The 24,456-nt window shown below is 39.1% G+C and overlaps 1 protein-coding gene across 1 annotated transcript in view; it reads right to left on the bottom strand.

Annotated features, from left to right (window-relative positions):
- Positions 1-24,456, bottom strand: part of dnah1 (dynein, axonemal, heavy chain 1) — a gene marked incomplete at its 5' end in the record, with an annotated part of 82,836 nt that overhangs the window by 11,779 nt on the left and 46,601 nt on the right. The window contains 13 exons of the mRNA XM_079242168.1: positions 1,582-1,740; positions 2,331-2,475; positions 2,551-2,747; positions 2,822-2,973; positions 3,087-3,282; positions 3,375-3,600; positions 3,968-4,128; positions 4,222-4,371; positions 4,502-4,621; positions 4,825-4,950; positions 5,083-5,214; positions 6,274-6,366; positions 6,435-6,626. Of these exons, the coding sequence (XP_079098294.1) occupies positions 1,582-1,740; positions 2,331-2,475; positions 2,551-2,747; positions 2,822-2,973; positions 3,087-3,282; positions 3,375-3,600; positions 3,968-4,128; positions 4,222-4,371; positions 4,502-4,621; positions 4,825-4,950; positions 5,083-5,214; positions 6,274-6,366; positions 6,435-6,626 (2,049 nt within the window). The remainder of the gene's footprint in view (positions 1-1,581; positions 1,741-2,330; positions 2,476-2,550; positions 2,748-2,821; positions 2,974-3,086; positions 3,283-3,374; positions 3,601-3,967; positions 4,129-4,221; positions 4,372-4,501; positions 4,622-4,824; positions 4,951-5,082; positions 5,215-6,273; positions 6,367-6,434; positions 6,627-24,456) is intronic.

Genomic DNA, 24,456 nt, shown 5'->3' with positions numbered 1-24,456 from the left:
GCACGTAGAACACGGCACGTAGAACACGGCACGTAGAACACGGCACGTAGAAGACGGCACGTAGAACACGGCACGTAGAAGACGGCACGTAGAACACGGCACGTAGAACACGGCACGTAGAAGACGGCACGTAGAACACGGCACGTAGAACACGGCACGTAGAAGACGGCACGTAGAACACGGCACGTAGAACACGGCACGTAGAAGACGGCACGTAGAACACGGCACGTAGAACACGGCACGTAGAACACGGCACGTAGAAGACGGCACGTAGAACACGGCACGTAGAACACGGCACGTAGAACACGGCACGTAGAAGACGGCACGTAGAACACGGCACGTAGAAGACGGCACGTAGAACACGGCACGTAGAAGACGGCACGTAGAAGACGGCACGTAGAAGACGGCACGTAGAACACGGCACGTAGAAGACGGCACGTAGAACACGGCACGTAGAAGACGGCACGTAGAAGACGGCACGTAGAAGACGGCACGTAGAACACGGCACGTAGAACACGGCACGTAGAAGACGGCACGTAGAACACGGCACGTAGAACACGGCACGTAGAACACGGCACGTAGAAGACGGCACGTAGAACACGGCACGTAGAAGACGGCACGTAGAACACGGCACGTAGAAGACGGCACGTAGAACACGGCACGTAGAACACGGCACGTAGAAGACGGCACGTAGAACACGGCACGTAGAACACGGCACGTAGAACACGGCACGTAGAAGACGGCACGTAGAACACGGCACGTAGAACACGGCACGTAGAACACGGCACGTAGAAGACGGCACGTAGAACACGGCACGTAGAACACGGCACGTAGAACACGGCACGTAGAAGACGGATCGTAGAACACGGCACGTAGAAGACGGCACGTAGAACACGGCACGTAGAAGACGGCACGTAGAACACGGCACGTAGAACACGGCACGTAGAAGACGGCACGTAGAACACGGCACGTAGAACACGGCACGTAGAACACGGCACGTAGAAGAGACAGCGTGCTGGAACCTGGGAAGTGACACCTATTAGCTGAGACAGGGAGAGCCAGCTGGGAAACTTTAGCAGCATTTAAACAGGTTTAACTCATTCAAGCCCCTGGCTGATGACTTTCAGTATGTAATCTGTGTATAAAGACATATAACTGTAAATTAAAGACTGTAAATAAGTAGTATTTAAATAAGACTTGGACTTCCTTCTGCTCCTCTCAAACAAGTTATAATGTTTGTATTGGTTGTATCTGGTGTATTTGTGTTTGAGATGAATAAAAAAAAGAACTATTAATCTGTTTTGTATAATTCTGCCAAGTTCGGCTCAGTCATAGAAAACAAAACAAACCAAAAGTCAGAATTCTTATGAACACGTAGCACCCGTTCAGTCTCTCTTGCATATGTGAGTATCCAGGTGCTTGTGTTCGTTTTAACTAAAGGTGGATACCACAAAGGTACACCTGAAAGTGGATTATTCCAAACTTAAAAGTAAACTAAGGTTATACTAAAATGTTTCTCACACAGATATGACCCGGAGACTACAGGGCTACAAACACAAAACCAGGAGGGAAGGCAGAGACCTGGCCTTGTCCCAGAGACATGACACTCATTTTCTTGGAGAACTGCATGGCATCAGCGAACTTGTAGAGGTCAGCAGCAGGGTCAGCGCCAGGGGACAGGACCAGGATGAGGGGCGTAACGCGGGACGAGTCCTTGAAGACCGCAGACAGGTCTGGCGTCTGTTGTGACACAGAAAAGATGAATTCATTCTCACTGCTTTCTTAGACAAGCTTTGCTTTCGATGCAGAATCACCAGAAAGCAACGAGAAGATGAGGAAACTGCTGCAGGTTACACAGAAATAAAGGTTCAGATTCAAGCCTCTGGAAAACAATCATCTTTCCTGCTTTAACTCAGCGACGAGGGCGCACGTCACCTCCACCGCCTGCAGCAGGGATCCCAACCCTGCTCCTCCAGGACCACTGTCCTGCAGCTTTCCCCAGTGTTCCTGCTGAAACACACCTGACACATGTCTGCTAAACACACACTGATGTGTATCAGGTGTGTTGCAGCAGGGAGACCTGGAACGCCTGCAGGAGGATTTCTGGCCGACAGAGAGGAGATGCGTCCGACCACACGGAGGAGGTGCAGGAAAAGCAGGAGATCTTCACTTTGTCTTGGAGAAACGTTTACAGTCTCAGACAGAAATCATCTGGTTGGTATGAAACATAAACTTCATCACGTGAAGGAGGGGAGGCGATCCTGTCTTCAGCATCGTGAAGCTTTTTCACAGAAACAGAGGAAGTTGAGGGGGGGTGATGAACGCTACACCTGGGGCTGTACGAAGCGTGGTCCCAGCTGACCAGACACGAGGTCCTGCAGGCCCTGAAGGAGGCAGTCCGGTCTCAGGCAGCGCAGAATCAGCAGCTTCTGGAAGGAGTGCAGTCTGGCGTCCCAATCTCCTGGGAGGGGCTCCCTGCAAGCAAACACCAGCTGACAACCAGCTCAGAGCTAAAACGTTACATGTCATACAGGGACATCATCTCCATGCCTGTGAGGGTCGCTGCTGTCAAAGATTTTCTTGAAGCCGTGCAGGTGTTCGGTAAAGCTCTCTGCCAGGTTGCTAAAGTTTTCCAGAGCACTGAGGCCTAAAACGTCCCGCCAGGCGCGGCGCGACAGCCAGGTTTCTGCTGGGTTGGCCAGTTCTTGGACAGGTGTGCTTCCAGAGAGCAGGTACCGCCACTCAGCCTGCCACAGAGGGAAGACGTGGATTTAGCACCGACAAGACGAAGTCCCGTTTCTCATGAGTTCCAGTCGCTCACCATGTCGATGCTGTTCTCGTGCATCCGGATGCGAGCACAGAGGAGGAGGGCAAACACGAGTCTGTGTTTCTCAAACAAGCCGCGGCACACACGGCTGTACAGGCTGAAGGTGAAAAACTCCTTGATATTGCTGACTCTCTCCTCCACCGTGTCTGTAGCAAAACATAGGCAGCAAAAGATCACATCAAACGCAGCACAAAGCCTCTAATCTTTATTTATTTGCACATTTTTCACTGGGAAATCCTGCTAAAGGTTGGTTTTCTACCTGCAGTCTCAGAGTTGGCAACAGCAGCCATGAAGATGTTCAGGAACCAGTCCAGAGAGTACTGATACATGGGGTCTAGTCTGAACATATCTGATACACAGAAGAACAGGATCCGGGAGCGTGCAGCCACCGGCGCGTACTCCAGGAAAGCAGCATCAACATCCTGCTCAGTCTTCTCTGTTGCCATCATTCTAGCCTGACAGAACAACCAACAAAGCATCCCAAATTAAGCTGTGATGTGATTAAAACTTCCCGGATCAGTGAGTTTAAGTTCAGCTACCGTCTGACCTGAATCTCTCCGGCTTTGAGTTTCGAGGCCTCCAGCAGCTGAATACATTCCTTATTCTCCACAAGGTTTCCCTCTGTGGAGCTGAGACGCAACAACATCTCATCTTCAGTTTCTTTCAGCTCCTCTTTCATCCTGGCTTTGCTGATGATTAGCTGGTTCCTGGTGTCCTTCAGGTTTGGATGCTCCTCGGTCACCACCCGGTCCAAGAACAGGGCTTCTAGGCCTCTGAATACATTAAAATATGTCAACTTACACAAACTCAGAGCCGCTTCTGAACAGATGTGGTTTTTACATCTAGAAACCCTGGATGCAGAGTCTTTACAATAAACTTAATAACCTACTTGTTTTCATACCTACTTAATGCGCTTTATGATGCAACACTTACTGATAAATACAGGGTTAAACAATAAACTGGTTTGAGATAAAGCTGTGCCTTAAGGAGCAGGTCAGGAAATGAGTTTTTTAATCAACTGAAATACAGAGATTATTTCTGATAGGAGACAAAACCTTCCAGCTGTCTGTAAATAAACTGTGCTGCAAGCAGATCAAACTGAGGGCAAATTAAAACAAAGCTGTTTAAAGTGTGTATTACCTTGGTGACAAGGTGAAGTTAATGATGGTGACTTTGGCAGAAATCTCTGGAGAGAAGTGGGGGTTAGACAGCTGGGTGGTGATGTACATCTTAAAGTTTTCCTGGTAGGGGATGGCTGAGTCTCCCAGCATCAGAACGGTGTTGTCGTGTTGCTTAAATGTCTGGGATCAACAAGCAGCGTGTTGTGAAGAAGGTTTTTAGATAAAACAACACAGAATGACTTTAGTTTGGAGAAGATGTGTGTAACAACACACCTGCTGCAACAAGACGGGGTCGAGAGCAGGATCGAGTTCCTCTCCTACGTTCTCCAGGAGGCAGGGTTTACCAAAGCTGATAGCGTTCTTTAGACGATGGAGGAAGTCTTGGTCGCTGAGCTTCATCACCTCCAATCCACTGTTCTTCTCCTGGAAGCAAATGTGAGTCAGATGTTTTAGGACAGACTGAAGAGTGACTGCTGCACAGCGAGGCAGAGATCTGGGACTGGAATGATGAAGGTGTAGTGCGTGCAGAGCAGCGTGTGGAAAATAACTCTACCATGTTTTTAATCCACCTGTTGGCTTGTCCCTGAGGATCTATGAACAGAGCCCAGCGCGGTGAATACTGGAAAATTACACCGTTTTCCATGGAAAAGTTGTCTCTGGGCAGGCCTGACATCTACGCACAATGACATAAGGAAGACAATTAAGATAAATGATTAAACTTTATATTAGAGGCATGGAAAGAAAAGAGCTAACTGAGGCCAACAAAAAAAAACAAAAAAAACATCCAATGATTAAAAGAAAAAATGACAGAAATGACATCGACAGCCAGACAGATGCTTCCACTCGGTGCAGAACATCAGCAGGACTCCTTCCTACCTGCCAAGACTGGATCTTGATGGGATCTCCTAAAGTGTTGAGCAGGCCGGGCTCGTCGCTGTGTGGAATACCCAGTCCTTTAAAACAATAGAGCCACTCGTCTGCAATGGCGACCCGGTATTCTTCCTGAACGCACCAGCAGCACAGAAAACTTACAGCAGAGATAATAACACAGATGTCTACTTGTGAAGCAATACTCATCACACGTCCAGGTAGTGAAACGTTTTATAGACTCGTGCTGCGTTATGATACGCTTACAGTGAAGGGTCCCAGGTAGATCACATATCCAGCACACAGAAGCATGTCGCCTGCTAAGTTATGGACCCTGCGGTCAAGACGCCGCACCGCTTCCCTCCATCGCTCCTCTTCATCTGCAAGTCCACCTATCAGCTAAGACACAAACATTCTGGTGATGAGTACATGTTCAGTAAAATGTATTCAGATCTTCTGTAGGAACAGATGTTCGCTGCGACTTGGATCTTCCTGCTTGTTGCTGAGTCGTGTTAGATGAACATGAATGTCAGTAAATCGACTTACAGTCGTATAAACATCTTATGTTTATGTCATTACTTTACAGCTGATTAGATGTACATCATATTTGATGCTAAACGAGTCTTTTGCTCTGCATTTAGGAGAACTGTTTCAGGCTAAAATGTAGTCAATAACAGCTAAGTGTTATTTTTTACTTATTTATTTATTGTTCAAACTATTTCTTTGTCTCCTTTAGTTATTGTTGTTAAACTTTCTTTGTTTGGTCAGTGAAGTGTGGCTCGTCATAATCAATCCTTCCTCTCTCAGCTGATATTTGTTGTCCAGCCCGACCTTCGTAGAAACTGTCCTACATTTTATCCTCCAAATAAAATTCAGAATGGAACCATAAAACAATCCCAGTTTAACAATAATACCATAACAAATAAATGTGTTTTGGATTTATTTTTCTAACAGATTATTGAATGGGTTATTGATATTATTTAGATCAAATAAAGAATGCGGATGCTGAGATCTCTGTTAATATATTTTGGTACATTTCTAAGTCGAAGCATGAGATGCTAAACTGTGCATGAGAAGGTTGATAATGAGATATTTGCCTGTAAAAAGGCAACGCTGCCCTCTGCTGCTTTTCTAGCTGGTTAGTCCCTCTTGGCTGCACAAATATTCTCATTTTTATTAGCTTCATTACTCTCATGTAGAAATAAAAGTTTATAAAAATAGCTCCAATGTGAACATGAGTTTCTATGCATGCATGGCTTTGGCTTCCTCTTCTTTACGGGTCTCATCTCATGCGATCATCTCATCCTTGTCACATCTTTTAGAGTCAACATGCAAAGACTGAAGCTTTCCAAAGTACAAAAAAACAGAATTCCAGAAAGAAAAGTAAACAAATCTGAATGGATTTGTACATGTATTTATGCAGCTTATGCAGTTCCTACTCTGCCAACATTCCCTTACGTTAATGGTTTCGGCATCCCTAGCAGCCTCCTGTGTCTTGTTTATGTCCGGCTCGTCCTGCAGCATAGTTTCATCCTCAACGGCGCCACCAAGCTGCAGAGCCACAATACACCATGTTATTTATAGCTGGTTAAAAAAAAAGAAGAGGTTGTGCGCCTTGCCTTGTCAAGCCCAGTCTTTAGGTGCCTGCTGGAGCTGCAAAGCTCTGGTTTCTTGCGTCCAGTGAGATCTGAGAAGACTTTGAGCAGGTCCAGGAAGCTCTTTGGTGTGACGTAGACGTGTCGCGACAGTTCTGCCAAGTACTGCTCACTCTTCCTGGCCGCTGTCTGGTGGATCCTCACACTCATCAGCACCTATGAAAAACAAACTGTGGTTACTTACAGTTACTTTATCATCTTGTCATTTATTCTTATTTTTCAGACAGCAACTGGTTCCAGTCCATATGATTACATTACAACATTAGAAGCTACTGGTTCCAGTTTGTATGATTACGTTAGAACATTAGAAGCTACTGGTTCCAGTTCGTATGATTACGTTACAACATTAGAAGCTACTGGTTCCAGTCCAAATGACTACGTTACAACATTAGAAGCTACTGGTTCCAGTCCATATGACTTCGTTACAACATTAGAAGCTACTGGTTCCAGTCCAAATGACTACGTTACAACATTAGAAGCTACTGGTTCCAGTCCATATGACTTCGTTACAACATTAGAAGCTACTGGTTCCAGTTCGTATGATTACGTTACAACATTAGAAGCTAATGGTTCCAGTTTGTATGATTACGTTACAAAATTAGAAGCGACTGGTTCAAGTTCACATGATTACGTTACAACATTAGAAGCTACTGGTTCCAGTTCATATGATTATGTTACATTCGAAGCTACTGGTTCCAATTTGTATGATTACGTTACAACATTAGAAGCTACTGGTTCCGGTTCATAAGATTACGTTACAACATTAGAAGCTACTGGTTCCAGTTTGCATGATTACGTTACAACATTAGAAGCTACTGGTTCCAGTTCGTATGATTACGTTACAACATTAGAAGCTAATGGTTCCAGTTTGTATGATTACGTTACAAAATTAGAAGCGACTGGTTCAAGTTCACATGATTACGTTACAACATTAGAAGCTACTGGTTCCAGTTCATATGATTATGTTACATTCGAAGCTACTGGTTCCAATTTGTATGATTACGTTACAACATTAGAAGCTACTGGTTCCGGTTCATAAGATTACGTTACAACATTAGAAGCTACTGGTTCCAGTTTGTATGATTACGTTACAACATTAGAAGCTACTGGTTCCAGTTCGTATGATTACGTTACAACATTAGAAGCTAATGGTTCCAGTTTGTATGATTACGTTACAAAATTAGAAGCGACTGGTTCAAGTTTACATGATTACGTTACAACATTCGAAGCTACTGGTTCCAGTTTGTATGATTACGTTACATTCGAAGCTACTGGTTCCAGTTACTATGATTATGTTACAATATTAGAAGCTACTGGTTCCAGTTCGTATGATTACATTACAACATTAGAAGCTACTGGTTCCAGTTCGTATGATTACGTTACAACATTAGAAGCTACTGGTTCCAGTTTGTATGATTACGTTACAACATTAGAAGCTACTGGTTCCAGTTCGTATGATTACGTTACAACATTAGAAGCTAATGGTTCCAGTTTGTATGATTACGTTACAAAATTAGAAGCGACTGGTTCAAGTTCACATGATTACGTTACAACATTAGAAGCTACTGGTTCCAGTTCATATGATTATGTTACATTCGAAGCTACTGGTTCCAATTTGTATGATTACGTTACAACATTAGAAGCTACTGGTTCCGGTTCATAAGATTACGTTACAACATTAGAAGCTACTGGTTCCAGTTTGTATGATTACGTTACAACATTAGAAGCTACTGGTTCCAGTTCGTATGATTACGTTACAACATTAGAAGCGACTGGTTCAAGTTTACATGATTACGTTACAACATTCGAAGCTACTGGTTCCAGTTTGTATGATTACGTTACATTCGAAGCTACTGGTTCCAGTTACTATGATTATGTTACAATATTAGAAGCTACTGGTTCCAGTTCATATGATTACGTTACAACATTAGAAGCTCCTGGTTCCAGTTTGTATGATTACGTTACAAAATTAGAAGCGACTGGTTCAAGTTCACATGATTACGTTACAACATTAGAAGCTACTGGTTCCAGTTCATATGATTATGTTACATTCGAAGCTACTGGTTCCAATTTGTATGATTACGTTACAACATTAGAAGCTACTGGTTCCGGTTCATAAGATTACGTTACAACATTAGAAGCTACTGGTTCAAGTTTGTATGATTACGTTACAACATTAGAAGCTACTGGTTCCAGTTCGTATGATTACGTTACAACATTAGAAGCGACTGGTTCAAGTTTACATGATTACGTTACAACATTCGAAGCTACTGGTTCCAGTTTGTATGATTACGTTACATTCGAAGCTACTGGTTCCAGTTACTATGATTATGTTACAATATTAGAAGCTACTGGTTCCAGTTCATATGATTACGTTACAACATTAGAAGCTACTGGTTCCAGTCCGTATGATTACGTTACAACATTAGAAGCTACTGGTTCCAGTTTGTATGATTACGTTACAACATTAGAAGCTACTGGTTCCAGTTCGTATCATTACGTTACAACATTAGAAGCTACTGGTTCCAGTTCATATGATTATGTTATACCATTAGAAGCTACTGGTTCCAGTTCGTATGATCACGTTACAACATTAGAAGCTACTGGTTCCAGTCCATATGACTACGTTACAACATTAGAAGCTACTGGTTCCAGTCCATATGATTACGTTACAACATTAGAAGCTACTGGTTCCAGTCCATATGATTACGTTACAACATTAGAAGCTACTGGTTCCAGTTCATAAGATTATGTTATACCATTAGAAGCTACTGGTTCCAGTTCATATGATTACGTTACAACATTAGAAGCTACTGGTTCCAGTTCACATGATTACGTTACAACATTAGAAGCTACAGGTTCCAGTCCATATGACTACGTTACAACATTAGAAGCTACTGGTTCCAGTCCATATGATTACGTTACAACATTAGAAGCTACTGGTTCCAGTTCATATGATTACATTACAACATTAGAAGCTACTGGTTCCAGTTCATATGATTACATTACAACATTAGAAGCTACTGGTTCCAGTTCGTATGATTACATTACAACATTAGAAGCTACTGTTTCCAGTTCATATGATTACGTTACAACATTAGAAGCTACTGGTTCCAGTTTGTATGATTACGTTACAATATTAGAAGCTACTGGTTCCAGTTCGTATGATTACGTTACAACATTAGAAGCGACTGGTTCAAGTTTACATGATTACGTTACAACATTCGAAGCTACTGGTTCCAGTTTGTATGATTACGTTACATTCGAAGCTACTGGTTCCAGTTACTATGATTATGTTACAATATTAGAAGCTACTGGTTCCAGTTCATATGATTACGTTACAACATTAGAAGCTACTGGTTCCAGTCCGTATGATAACGTTACAACATTAGAAGCTACTGGTTCCAGTTTGTATGATTACGTTACAACATTAGAAGCTACTGGTTCCAGTTCGTATCATTACGTTACAACATTAGAAGCTACTGGTTCCAGTTCATATGATTATGTTATACCATTAGAAGCTACTGGTTCCAGTTCGTATGATCACGTTACAACATTAGAAGCTACTGGTTCCAGTCCATATGACTACGTTACAACATTAGAAGCTACTGGTTCCAGTCCATATGATTACGTTACAACATTAGAAGCTACTGGTTCCAGTCCATATGATTACGTTACAACATTAGAAGCTACTGGTTCCAGTTCATAAGATTATGTTATACCATTAGAAGCTACTGGTTCCAGTTCATATGATTACGTTACAACATTAGAAGCTACTGGTTCCAGTTCACATGATTACGTTACAACATTAGAAGCTACAGGTTCCAGTCCATATGACTACGTTACAACATTAGAAGCTACTGGTTCCAGTCCATATGATTACGTTACAACATTAGAAGCTACTGGTTCCAGTTCATATGATTACATTACAACATTAGAAGCTACTGGTTCCAGTTCATATGATTACATTACAACATTAGAAGCTACTGGTTCCAGTTCGTATGATTACATTACAACATTAGAAGCTACTGTTTCCAGTTCATATGATTACGTTAGAACATTAGAAGCTACTGGTTCCAGTTACTATGATTATGTTACAATATTAGAAGCTACTGGTTCCAGTTCGTATGATTACATTACAACATTAGAAGCTACTGGTTCCAGTTCGTATGATTACGTTACAACATTAGAAGCTACTGGTTCCAGTTCATATGATTACGTTACAACATTAGAAGCTACTGGTTCCAGTTTGTATGATTACGTTACAACATTAGAAGCTACTGGTTCAAGTCCATATGACTACATTACAACATTAGAAGCTACTGGTTCCAGTCCATATGATTACCTTACAACATTAGAAGCTACTGTTTCCAGTTCATATGATTACGTTACAACATTAGAAGCTACTGGTTCCAGTTTGTATTATTAAGTTACAACATTAGAAGCTAATGGCTCCAGTCCATAGGATTACATTACAACATTAGAAGCTACTGGTTCCAGTTCGTATGATTACATTACAACATTAGAAGCTACTGGTTCAAGTCCATATGATTACGTTACAACATTAGAAGCTACTGGTTCCAGTTTGTATTATTAAGTTACAACATTAGAAGCTACTGGTTCCAGTCCATAGGATTACATTACAACATTAGAAGGTACTGGTTCCAGTTCGTATGATTACGTTACAACATTAGAAGCTACTGGTTCCAGTCCATAGGATTACAATACAACATTAGAAGCTACTGGTTCCAGTTTGTATGATTACGTTACAACATTAGAAGCTACTGGTTCCAGTCCATATGACTACGTTACAACATTAGAAGCTACTGGTTCCACTCCATATGACTACGTTACAACATTAGAAGCTACTGGTTCCAGTTCGTATGATTACGTTACAACATTAGAAGCTACTGGTTCCAGTCCATATGATTACGTTATAACATTAGAAGCTACTGGTTCCAGTTTGTATGATTACGTTACAAGATTAGAAGCTACTGGTTCCAGTTTGTATGATTATGTTACAACATTAGAAGCTACTGGTTCCAGTTTGTATGATTACGTTACAACATTAGAAGCTACTGGTTCCAGTACATATGATTACGTTACAACATTAGAAGCTACTGGTTCCAGTTTGTATGATTACGTTACATTAGAAGCTACTGGTTCCAGTCCAAAGGATTACATTACAACATTAGAAGCTACTGGTTCCAGTCTATATGACTACGTTACAACATTAGAAGCTACTGGTTCCAGTTTGTATGATTACGTTACAAGATTAGAAGCTACTGGTTCCAGTTTGTATGATTATGTTACAACATTAGAAGCTACTGGTTCCAGTTTGTATGATTACGTTACACCATTAGAAGCTACTGGTTCCAGTTCGTATGATTACGTTACAACATTAGAAGCTACTGGTTCCAGTCCGTATGATTACGTTACAACATTAGAAGCTACTGGTTCCAGTTTGTATGATTACGTTACAACATTAGAAGCTACTGGTTCCAGTTTGTATGATTACGTTACAACATTAGAAGCTACTGGTTCCAGTTCGTATGATTACGTTACAACATTAGAAGCTACTGGTTCCAGTCCAAATGACTACGTTACAACATTAGAAGCTACTGGTTCCAGTCCATATGACTTCGTTACAACATTAGAAGCTACTGGTTCCAGTTCGTATGATTACGTTACAACATTAGAAGCTAATGGTTCCAGTTTGTATGATTACGTTACAAAATTAGAAGCGACTGGTTCAAGTTCACATGATTACGTCACAACATTAGAAGCTACTGGTTCCAGTTCATATGATTATGTTACATTAGAAGCTCCTGGTTCCAATTTGTATGATTACGTTACAACATTAGAAGCTACTGGTTCCGGTTCATAAGATTACGTTACAACATTAGAAGCTACTGGTTCCAGTTTGTATGATTACGTTACAACATTAGAAGCTACTGGTTCCAGTTCGTATGATTACGTTACAACATTAGAAGCTAATGGTTCCAGTTTGCATGATTACGTTACAAAATTAGAAGCGACTGGTTCAAGTTTACATGATTACGTTACAACATTCGAAGGTACTGGTTCCAGTTCATAAGATTACGTTACATTCGAAGCTACTGGTTCCAGTTTGTATGATTACGTTACAACATTAGAAGCTACTGGTTCCAGTTCATATGATTACATTACAACATTAGAAGCTACTGGTTCCAGTTCGTATGATTACATTACAACATTAGAAGCTACTGTTTCCAGTTCATATGATTACGTTAGAACATTAGAAGCTACTGGTTCCAGTTACTATGATTATGTTACAATATTAGAAGCTACTGGTTCCAGTTCGTATGATTACATTACAACATTAGAAGCTACTGGTTCCAGTTCGTATGATTACATTACAACATTAGAAGCTACTGGTTCCAGTTTGTATGATTACGTTACAACATTAGAAGCTACTGGTTCCAGTTCGTATGATTACGTTACAACATTAGAAGCTAATGGTTCCAGTTTGTATGATTACGTTACAAAATTAGAAGCGACTGGTTCAAGTTTACATGATTACGTTACAACATTCGAAGCTACTGGTTCCAGTTCATATGATTACGTTACATTCGAAGCTACTGGTTCCAGTTTGTATAATTACGTTACAACATTAGAAGCTACTGGTTCCAGTTTGTATGATTACGTTACAACATTAGAAGCTACTGGTTCCAGTCCGTATGATTACGTTACAACATTAGAAGCTACTGGTTCCAGTTTGTATGATTACGTTACAACATTAGAAGCTACTGGTTCCAGTTCGTATGATTACGTTACAACATTAGAAGCTACTGGTTCCAGTTCATATGATTATGTTATACCATTAGAAGCTACTGGTTCCAGTATGTATGATTACGTTACAACATTAGAAGCTACTGGTTCCAGTTCGTATGATTACGTTACAACATTAGAAGCTAATGGTTCCAGTTTGCATGATTACGTTACAAAATTAGAAGCGACTGGTTCAAGTTTACATGATTACGTTACAACATTCGAAGGTACTGGTTCAAGTTCATATGATTACGTTACATTCGAAGCTACTGGTTCCAGTTTGTATGATTACGTTACAACATTAGAAGCTACTGGTTCCAGTTCATATGATTACATTACAACATTAGAAGCTACTGGTTCCAGTTCGTATGATTACATTACAACATTAGAAGCTACTGTTTCCAGTTCATATGATTACGTTAGAACATTAGAAGCTACTGGTTCCAGTTACTATGATTATGTTACAATATTAGAAGCTACTGGTTCCAGTTCGTATGATTACATTACAACATTAGAAGCTACTGGTTCCAGTTCGTATGATTACATTACAACATTAGAAGCTACTGGTTCCAGTTTGTATGATTACGTTACAACATTAGAAGCTACTGGTTCCAGTTCGTATGATTACGTTACAACATTAGAAGCTAATGGTTCCAGTTTGTATGATTACGTTACAAAATTAGAAGCGACTGGTTCAAGTTTACATGATTACGTTACAACATTCGAAGCTACTGGTTCCAGTTCATATGATTACGTTACAACATTAGAAGCTACTGGTTCCAGTCCATATGACTTCGTTACAACATTAGAAGCTACTGGTTCCAGTTCGTATGATTACGTTACAACATTAGAAGCTAATGGTTCCAGTTTGTATGATTACGTTACAAAATTAGAAGCGACTGGTTCAAGTTCACATGATTACGTCACAACATTAGAAGCTACTGGTTCCAGTTCATATGATTATGTTACATTAGAAGCTCCTGGTTCCAATTTGTATGATTACGTTACAACATTAGAAGCTACTGGTTCCGGTTCATAAGATTACGTTACAACATTAGAAGCTACTGGTTCCAGTTTGTATGATTACGTTACAACATTAGAAGCTACTGGTTCCAGTTCGTATGATTACGTTACAACATTAGAAGCTAATGGTTCCAGTTTGCATGATTACGTTACAAAATTAGAAGCGACTGGTTCAAGTTTACATGATTACGTTACAACATTCGAAGGTACTGGTTCCAGTTCATAAGATTACGTTACATTCGAAGCTACTGGTTCCAGTTTGTATGATTACGTTACAACATTAGAAGCTACTGGTTCCAGTTCATATGATTACATTACAACATTAGAAGCTACTGGTTCCAGTTCGTATGATTACATTACAACATTAGAAGCTACTGTTTCCAGTTCATATGATTACGTTAGAACATTAGAAGCTACTGGTTCCAGTTACTATGATTATGTTACAATATTAGAAGCTACTGGTTCCAGTTCGTATGATTACATTACAACATTAGAAGCTACTGGTTCCAGTTCGTATGATTACATTACAACATTAGAAGCTACTGGTTCCAGTTTGTATGATTACGTTACAACATTAGAAGCTACTGGTTCCAGTTCGTATGATTACGTTACAACATTAGAAGCTAATGGTTCCAGTTTGTATGATTACGTTACAAAATTAGAAGCGACTGGTTCAAGTTTACATGATTACGTTACAACATTCGAAGCTACTGGTTCCAGTTCATATGATTACGTTACATTCGAAGCTACTGGTTCCAGTTTGTATAATTACGTTACAACATTAGAAGCTACTGGTTCCAGTTTGTATGATTACGTTACAACATTAGAAGCTACTGGTTCCAGTCCGTATGATTACGTTACAACATTAGAAGCTACTGGTTCCAGTTTGTATGATTACGTTACAACATTAGAAGCTACTGGTTCCAGTTCGTATGATTACGTTACAACATTAGAAGCTACTGGTTCCAGTTCATATGATTATGTTATACCATTAGAAGCTACTGGTTCCAGTATGTATGATTACGTTACAACATTAGAAGCTACTGGTTCCAGTTCGTATGATTACGTTACAACATTAGAAGCTAATAGTTCCAGTTTGCATGATTACGTTACAAAATTAGAAGCGACTGGTTCAAGTTTACATGATTACGTTACAACATTCGAAGGTACTGGTTCAAGTTCATATGATTACGTTACATTCGAAGCTACTGGTTCCAGTTTGTATGATTACGTTACAACATTAGAAGCTACTGGTTCCAGTTCATATGATTACATTACAACATTAGAAGCTACTGGTTCCAGTTCGTATGATTACATTACAACATTAGAAGCTACTGTTTCCAGTTCATATGATTACGTTAGAACATTAGAAGCTACTGGTTCCAGTTACTATGATTATGTTACAATATTAGAAGCTACTGGTTCCAGTTCGTATGATTACATTACAACATTAGAAGCTACTGGTTCCAGTTCGTATGATTACATTACAACATTAGAAGCTACTGGTTCCAGTTTGTATGATTACGTTACAACATTAGAAGCTACTGGTTCCAGTTCGTATGATTACGTTACAACATTAGAAGCTAATGGTTCCAGTTTGTATGATTACGTTACAAAATTAGAAGCGACTGGTTCAAGTTTACATGATTACGTTACAACATTCGAAGCTACTGGTTCCAGTTCATATGATTACGTTACATTCGAAGCTACTGGTTCCAGTTTGTATAATTACGTTACAACATTAGAAGCTACTGGTTCCAGTTTGTATGATTACGTTACAACATTAGAAGCTACTGGTTCCAGTCCGTATGATTACGTTACAACATTAGAAGCTACTGGTTCCAGTTTGTATGATTACGTTACAACATTAGAAGCTACTGGTTCCAGTTCGTATGATTACGTTACAACATTAGAAGCTACTGGTTCCAGTTCATATGATTATGTTATACCATTAGAAGCTACTGGTTCCAGTATGTATGATTACGTTACAACATTAGAAGCTACTGGTTCCAGTTCACATGATTACGTTACAACATTAGAAGCTACTGGTTCCAGTTTGTATAATTACGTTACAACATTAGAAGCTACTGGTTCCAGTTTGTATGATTACGTTACAACATTAGAAGCTACTGGTTCCAGTCCGTATGATTACGTTACAACATTAGAAGCTACTGGTTCCAGTTTGTATGATTACGTTACAACATTAGAAGCTACTGGTTCCAGTTCGTATGATTACGTTACAACATTAGAAGCTACTGGTTCCAGTTCATATGATTATGTTATACCATTAGAAGCTACTGGTTCCAGTATGTATGATTACGTTACAACATTAGAAGCTACTGGTTCCAGTTCGTATGATTACGTTACAACATTAGAAGCTAATGGTTCCAGTTTGCATGATTACGTTACAAAATTAGAAGCGACTGGTTCAAGTTTACATGATTACGTTACAACATTCGAAGGTACTGGTTCCAGTTCATATGATTACGTTACATTCGAAGCTACTGGTTCCAGTTTGTATGATTACGTTACAACATTAGAAGCTACTGGTTCCAGTTCATATGATTACATTACAACATTAGAAGCTACTGGTTCCAGTTCGTATGATTACATTACAACATTAGAAGCTACTGTTTCCAGTTCATATGATTACGTTAGAACATTAGAAGCTACTGGTTCCAGTTACTATGATTATGTTACAATATTAGAAGCTACTGGTTCCAGTTCGTATGATTACATTACAACATTAGAAGCTACTGGTTCCAGTTCGTATGATTACATTACAACATTAGAAGCTACTGGTTCCAGTTTGTATGATTACGTTACAACATTAGAAGCTACTGGTTCCAGTTCGTATGATTACGTTACAACATTAGAAGCTAATGGTTCCAGTTTGTATGATTACGTTACAAAATTAGAAGCGACTGGTTCAAGTTTACATGATTACGTTACAACATTCGAAGCTACTGGTTCCAGTTCATATGATTACGTTACATTCGAAGCTACTGGTTCCAGTTTGTATAATTACGTTACAACATTAGAAGCTACTGGTTCCAGTTTGTATGATTACGTTACAACATTAGAAGCTACTGGTTCCAGTCCGTATGATTACGTTACAACATTAGAAGCTACTGGTTCCAGTTTGTATGATTACGTTACAACATTAGAAGCTACTGGTTCCAGTTCGTATGATTACGTTACAACATTAGAAGCTACTGGTTCCAGTTCATATGATTATGTTATACCATTAGAAGCTACTGGTTCCAGTATGTATGATTACGTTACAACATTAGAAGCTACTGGTTCCAGTTCACATGATTACGTTACAACATTAGAAGCTACTGGTTCCAGTCCATATCACTACGTTACAACATTAGAAGCTACTGGTTCCAGTCCATATGATTACGTTACAACATTAGAAGCTACTGGTTCCACTCCATATGATTACGTTACAACATTAGAAGCTACTGGTTCCAGTTCATATGATTATGTTATACCATTAGAAGCTACTGGTTCCAGTTCACATGATTACGTTACAACATTAGAAGCTACTGGTTCCACTCCATATGAGTACGTTACAACATTAGAAGCTACTGGTTCCAGTTCATATGATTACGTTACAACATTAGAAGCTACTGGTTCCAGTTCGTATGATTACGTTACAACATTAGAAGCTAATGGTTCCAGTTTGCATGATTACGTTACAAAATTAGAAGCGACTGGTTCAAGTTTACATGATTACGTTACAACATTCGAAGGTACTGGTTCCAGTTCATATGATTACGTTACATTCGAAGCTACTGGTTCCAGTTTGTATGATTACGTTACAACATTAGAAGCTACTGGTTCCAGTCCACAGGATTACATTACAACATTAGAAGCTACTGGTTCCAGTTCGCATGATTACGTTACAACATTAGAAGCTACTGGTTCCAGTTCGTATGATTACGTTACAACATTAGAAGCTACTGGTTCCAGTCCATATGATTACGTTACAACATTAGAAGCTACTGGTTCCAGTTTGTATGATTACGTTACAACATTAGAAGCTACTGGTTCCAGTTCGTATGATTACGTTACAACATTAGAAGCTACTGGTTCCAGTTCATATGATTATGTTATAGCATTAGAAGCTACGGGTTCCAGTTCGTATGACTACGTTACAACATTAGAAGTTACTGGTTCCAGTTCATATGATTACGTTACAACATTAGAAGCTACTGGTTCCAGTTCGTATAATTACGTTACAACATTAGAAGGTACTGGTTCCAGTTTGTATGATTACGTTACAACATTAGAAGCTCCTGGTTCCAGTTCGTATGATTACGTTCAAACATTAGAAGCTACTGGTTCCAGTCCATAGGATTACATTACAACATTAGAAGCTACTGGTTCCAGTCCATATGACTACGTTACAACATTAGAAGCTACTGGTTCCAGTTCACATGATTACGTTACAACATTAGAAGCTACTGGTTCCAGTCCATATCACTACGTTACAACATTAGAAGCTACTGGTTCCAGTCCATATGATTACGTTACAACATTAGAAGCTACTGGTTCCACTCCATATGATTACGTTACAACATTAGAAGCTACTGGTTCCAGTTCATATGATTATGTTATACCATTAGAAGCTACTGGTTCCAGTTCACATGATTACGTTACAACATTAGAAGCTACTGGTTCCACTCCATATGAGTACGTTACAACATTAGAAGCTACTGGTTCCAGTTCATATGATTACGTTACAACATTAGAAGCTACTGGTTCCAGTTCGTATGATTACGTTACAACATTAGAAGCTAATGGTTCCAGTTTGCATGATTACGTTACAAAATTAGAAGCGACTGGTTCAAGTTTACATGATTACGTTACAACATTCGAAGGTACTGGTTCCAGTTCATATGATTACGTTACATTCGAAGCTACTGGTTCCAGTTTGTATGATTACGTTACAACATTAGAAGCTACTGGTTCCAGTCCACAGGATTACATTACAACATTAGAAGCTACTGGTTCCAGTTCGCATGATTACGTTACAACATTAGAAGCTACTGGTTCCAGTTCGTATGATTACGTTACAACATTAGAAGCTACTGGTTCCAGTCCATATGATTACGTTACAACATTAGAAGCTACTGGTTCCAGTTTGTATGATTACGTTACAACATTAGAAGCTACTGGTTCCAGTTCGTATGATTACGTTACAACATTAGAAGCTACTGGTTCCAGTTCATATGATTATGTTATAGCATTAGAAGCTACGGGTTCCAGTTCGTATGACTACGTTACAACATTAGAAGTTACTGGTTCCAGTTCATATGATTACGTTACAACATTAGAAGCTACTGGTTCCAGTTCGTATAATTACGTTACAACATTAGAAGGTACTGGTTCCAGTTTGTATGATTACGTTACAACATTAGAAGCTCCTGGTTCCAGTTCGTATGATTACGTTCAAACATTAGAAGCTACTGGTTCCAGTCCATAGGATTACATTACAACATTAGAAGCTACTGGTTCCAGTCCATATGACTACGTTACAACATTAGAAGCTACTGGTTCCAGTTTGTATGATTACGTTACAAGATTAGAAGCTACTGGTTCCAGTTCATATGATTACATTACAACATTAGAAGCTACTGGTTCCACTCCATATGACTACGTTACAACATTAGAAGCTACTGGTTCCAGTTTGTATGATTACGTTACAACATTAGAAGCTACTGGTTCCAGTCCACAGGATTACATTACAACATTAGAAGCTACTGGTTCCAGTTCGCATGATTACGTTACAACATTAGAAGCTACTGGTTCCAGTTTGTATGATTACGTTACAACATTAGAAGCTACTGGTTCCAGTTTGTATGATTACGTTACAACATTAGAAGCTTCTGGTTCCAGTTTGTATGATTACGTTAAAAAATTAGAAGCTACTGGTTACAGTTAATATGATTACATTACAACATTAGAAGCTACTGGTTCCAGTTTGTATAATTACGTTACAAGATTAGAAGCTACTGGTTCCAGTTCATATGATTACGTTACATTCGAAGCTACTGGTTCCAGTTTGTATGATTACGTTACAACATTAGAAGCTAGTGGTTCCAGTTCATATGATTACGTTACAACATTAGAAGCTACTGGTTCCAGTTTGTATGATTACGTTACAACATTAGAAGCTACTGGTTTCAGTTCGTATGATTACGTTACAACATTAGAAGCTACTGGTTCCAGTCCATATGATTACATTACAACATTAGAAGCTACTGGTTCCAGTTTGTATGATTACGTTACAACAATAGAAGCTACTGGTTCCAGTTCGTATGATTACGTTACAACTTTAGAAGCTACTGGTTCCAGTCCAAATGACTACGTTACAACATTAGAAGCTACTGGTTCCAGTCCATATGACTTCGTTACAACATTAGAAGCTACTGGTTCCAGTTCGTATGATTACGTTACAACATTAGAAGCTAATGGTTCCAGTTTGTATGATTACGTTACAAAATTAGAAGCGACTGGTTCAAGTTCACATGATTACGTTACAACATTAGAAGCTACTGGTTCCAGTTCATATGATTATGTTACATTAGAAGCTCCTGGTTCCAATTTGTATGATTACGTTACAACATTAGAAGCTACTGGTTCCGGTTCATAAGATTACGTTACAACATTAGAAGCTACTGGTTCCAGTCCATATGACTTCGTTACAACATTAGAAGCTACTGGTTCCAGTTCGTATGATTACGTTACAACATTAGAAGCTAATGGTTCCAGTTTGTATGATTACGTTACAAAATTAGAAGCGACTGGTTCAAGTTTACATGATTACGTTACAACATTAGAAGCTACTGGTTCCAGTTCATATGATTACGTTACATTCGAAGCTACTGGTTCCAGTTTGTATGATTACGTTACAACATTAGAAGCTACTGGTTCCAGTTCATATGATTACATTACAACATTAGAAGCTACTGGTTCCAGTTCGTATGATTACATTACAACATTAGAAGCTACTGTTTCCAGTTCATATGATTACGTTAGAACATTAGAAGCTACTGGTTCCAGTTACTATGATTATGTTACAATATTAGAAGCTACTGGTTCCAGTTCGTATGATTACATTACAACATTAGAAGCTACTGGTTCCAGTTCGTATGATTACATTACAACATTAGAAGCTACTGGTTCCAGTTTGTATGATTACGTTACAACATTAGAAGCTACTGGTTCCAGTTCGTATGATTACGTTACAACATTAGAAGCTAATGGTTCCAGTTTGTATGATTACGTTACAAAATTAGAAGCGACTGGTTCAAGTTTACATGATTACGTTACAACATTCGAAGCTACTGGTTCCAGTTCATATGATTACGTTACATTCGAAGCTACTGGTTCCAGTTTGTATAATTACGTTACAACATTAGAAGCTACTGGTTCCAGTTTGTATGATTACGTTACAACATTAGAAGCTACTGGTTACAGTCCGTATGATTACGTTACAACATTAGAAGCTACTGGTTCCAGTTTGTATGATTACGTTACAACATTAGAAGCTACTGGTTCCAGTTCGTATGATTACGTTACAACATTAGAAGCTACTGGTTCCAGTTCATATGATTATGTTATACCATTAGAAGCTACTGGTTCCAGTATGTATGATTACGTTACAACATTAGAAGCTACTGGTTCCAGTTCACATGATTACGTTACAACATTAGAAGCTACTGGTTCCAGTCCATATCACTACGTTACAACATTAGAAGCTACTGGTTCCAGTCCATATGATTACGTTACAACATTAGAAGCTACTGGTTCCACTCCATATGATTACGTTACATTCGAAGCTACTGGTTCCAGTTTGTATAATTACGTTACAACATTAGAAGCTACTGGTTCCAGTTTGTATGATTACGTTACAACATTAGAAGCTACTGGTTACAGTCCGTATGATTACGTTACAACATTAGAAGCTACTGGTTCCAGTTTGTATGATTACGTTACAACATTAGAAGCTACTGGTTCCAGTTCGTATGATTACGTTACAACATTAGAAGCTACTGGTTCCAGTTCATATGATTATGTTATACCATTAGAAGCTACTGGTTCCAGTATGTATGATTACGTTACAACATTAGAAGCTACTGGTTCCAGTTCACATGATTACGTTACAACATTAGAAGCTACTGGTTCCAGTCCATATCACTACGTTACAACATTAGAAGCTACTGGTTCCAGTCCATATGATTACGTTACAACATTAGAAGCTACTGGTTCCACTCCATATGATTACGTTACAACATTAGAAGCTACTGGTTCCAGTTCATATGATTATGTTATACCATTAGAAGCTACTGGTTCCAGTTCATATGATTACGTTACAACATTAGAAGCTACTGGTTCCAGTTCACATGATTACGTTACAACATTAGAAGCTAAAGGTTCCAGTCCATATGACTACGTTACAACATTAGAAGCTACTGGTTCCAGTCCATATGATTACGTTACAACATTAGAAGCTACTGGTTCCAGTTCATATGATTACATTACAACATTAGAAGCTACTGGTTCCAGTTCATATGATTACATTACAACATTAGAAGCTACTGGTTCCAGTTCGTATGAATACATTACAACATTAGAAGCTACTGTTTCCAGTTCATATGATTACTTTAGAACATTAGAAGCTACTGGTTCCAGTTACTATGATTATGTTACAATATTAGAAGCTACTGGTTCCAGTTCGTATGATTACATTACAACATTAGAAGCTACTGGTTCCAGTTCGTATGATTACGTTACAACATTAGAAGCTACTGGTTCCAGTTCATATGATTACGTTACAACATTAGAAGCTACTGGTTCCAGTTTGTATGATTACGTTACAACATTAGAAGCTACTGGTTCAAGTCCTTATGACTACGTTACAACATTAGAAGCTACTGGTTCCAGTCCATATGATTACCTTACAACATTAGAAGCTACTGGTTCCAGTTCATATGATTACGTTACAACATTAGAAGCTACTGGTTCCAGTTTGTATTATTAAGTTACAACATTAGAAGCTAATGGTTCCAGTCCATAGGATTACATTACAACATTAGAAGCTACTGGTTCCAGTTTGTATGATTACGTTACAACATTAGAAGCTACTGGTTCCAGTCCATATGATTACGTTACAACATTAGAAGCTACTGGTTCCAGTTTGTATGATTACGTTACAACATTAGAAGCTTCTGGTTCCAGTTTGTATGATTACGTTAAAAAATTAGAAGCTACTGGTTACAGTTAATATGATTACATTACAACATTAGAAGCTACTGGTTCCAGTTTGTATAATTACGTTACAAGATTAGAAGCTACTGGTTCCAGTTCATATGATTACGTTACATTCGAAGCTACTGGTTCCAGTTTGTATGATTACGTTACAACATTAGAAGCTAGTGGTTCCAGTTCATATGATTACGTTACAACATTAGAAGCTACTGGTTCCAGTTTGTATGATTACGTTACAACATTAGAAGCTACTGGTTTCAGTTCGTATGATTACGTTACAACATTAGAAGCTACTGGTTCCAGTCCATATGATTACATTACAACATTAGAAGCTACTGGTTCCAGTTTGTATGATTACGTTACAACATTAGAAGCTACTGGTTCCAGTTCGTATGATTACGTTACAACTTTAGAAGCTACTGGTTCCAGTCCAAATGACTACGTTACAACATTAGAAGCTACTGGTTCCAGTCCATATGACTTCGTTACAACATTAGAAGCTACTGGTTCCAGTTCGTATGATTACGTTACAACATTAGAAGCTAATGGTTCCAGTTTGTATGATTACGTTACAAAATTAGAAGCGACTGGTTCAAGTTCACATGATTACGTTACAACATTAGAAGCTACTGGTTCCAGTTCATATGATTATGTTACATTAGAAGCTCCTGGTTCCAATTTGTATGATTACGTTACAACATTAGAAGCTACTGGTTCCGGTTCATAAGATTACGTTACAACATTAGAAGCTACTGGTTCCAGTCCATATGACTTCGTTACAACATTAGAAGCTACTGGTTCCAGTTCGTATGATTACGTTACAACATTAGAAGCTAATGGTTCCAGTTTGTATGATTACGTTACAAAATTA

The sequence above is a fragment of the Telmatherina bonti genome (assembly GCF_933228915.1).
Source record: "Telmatherina bonti genome assembly, chromosome: 6".
NCBI classification, from domain to species: Eukaryota; Metazoa; Chordata; class Actinopteri; order Atheriniformes; family Telmatherinidae; genus Telmatherina; species Telmatherina bonti.
The sequence above is the reverse complement of the archived record's forward strand: the minus strand, read 5'-3'. Positions and strand labels throughout refer to the sequence as shown.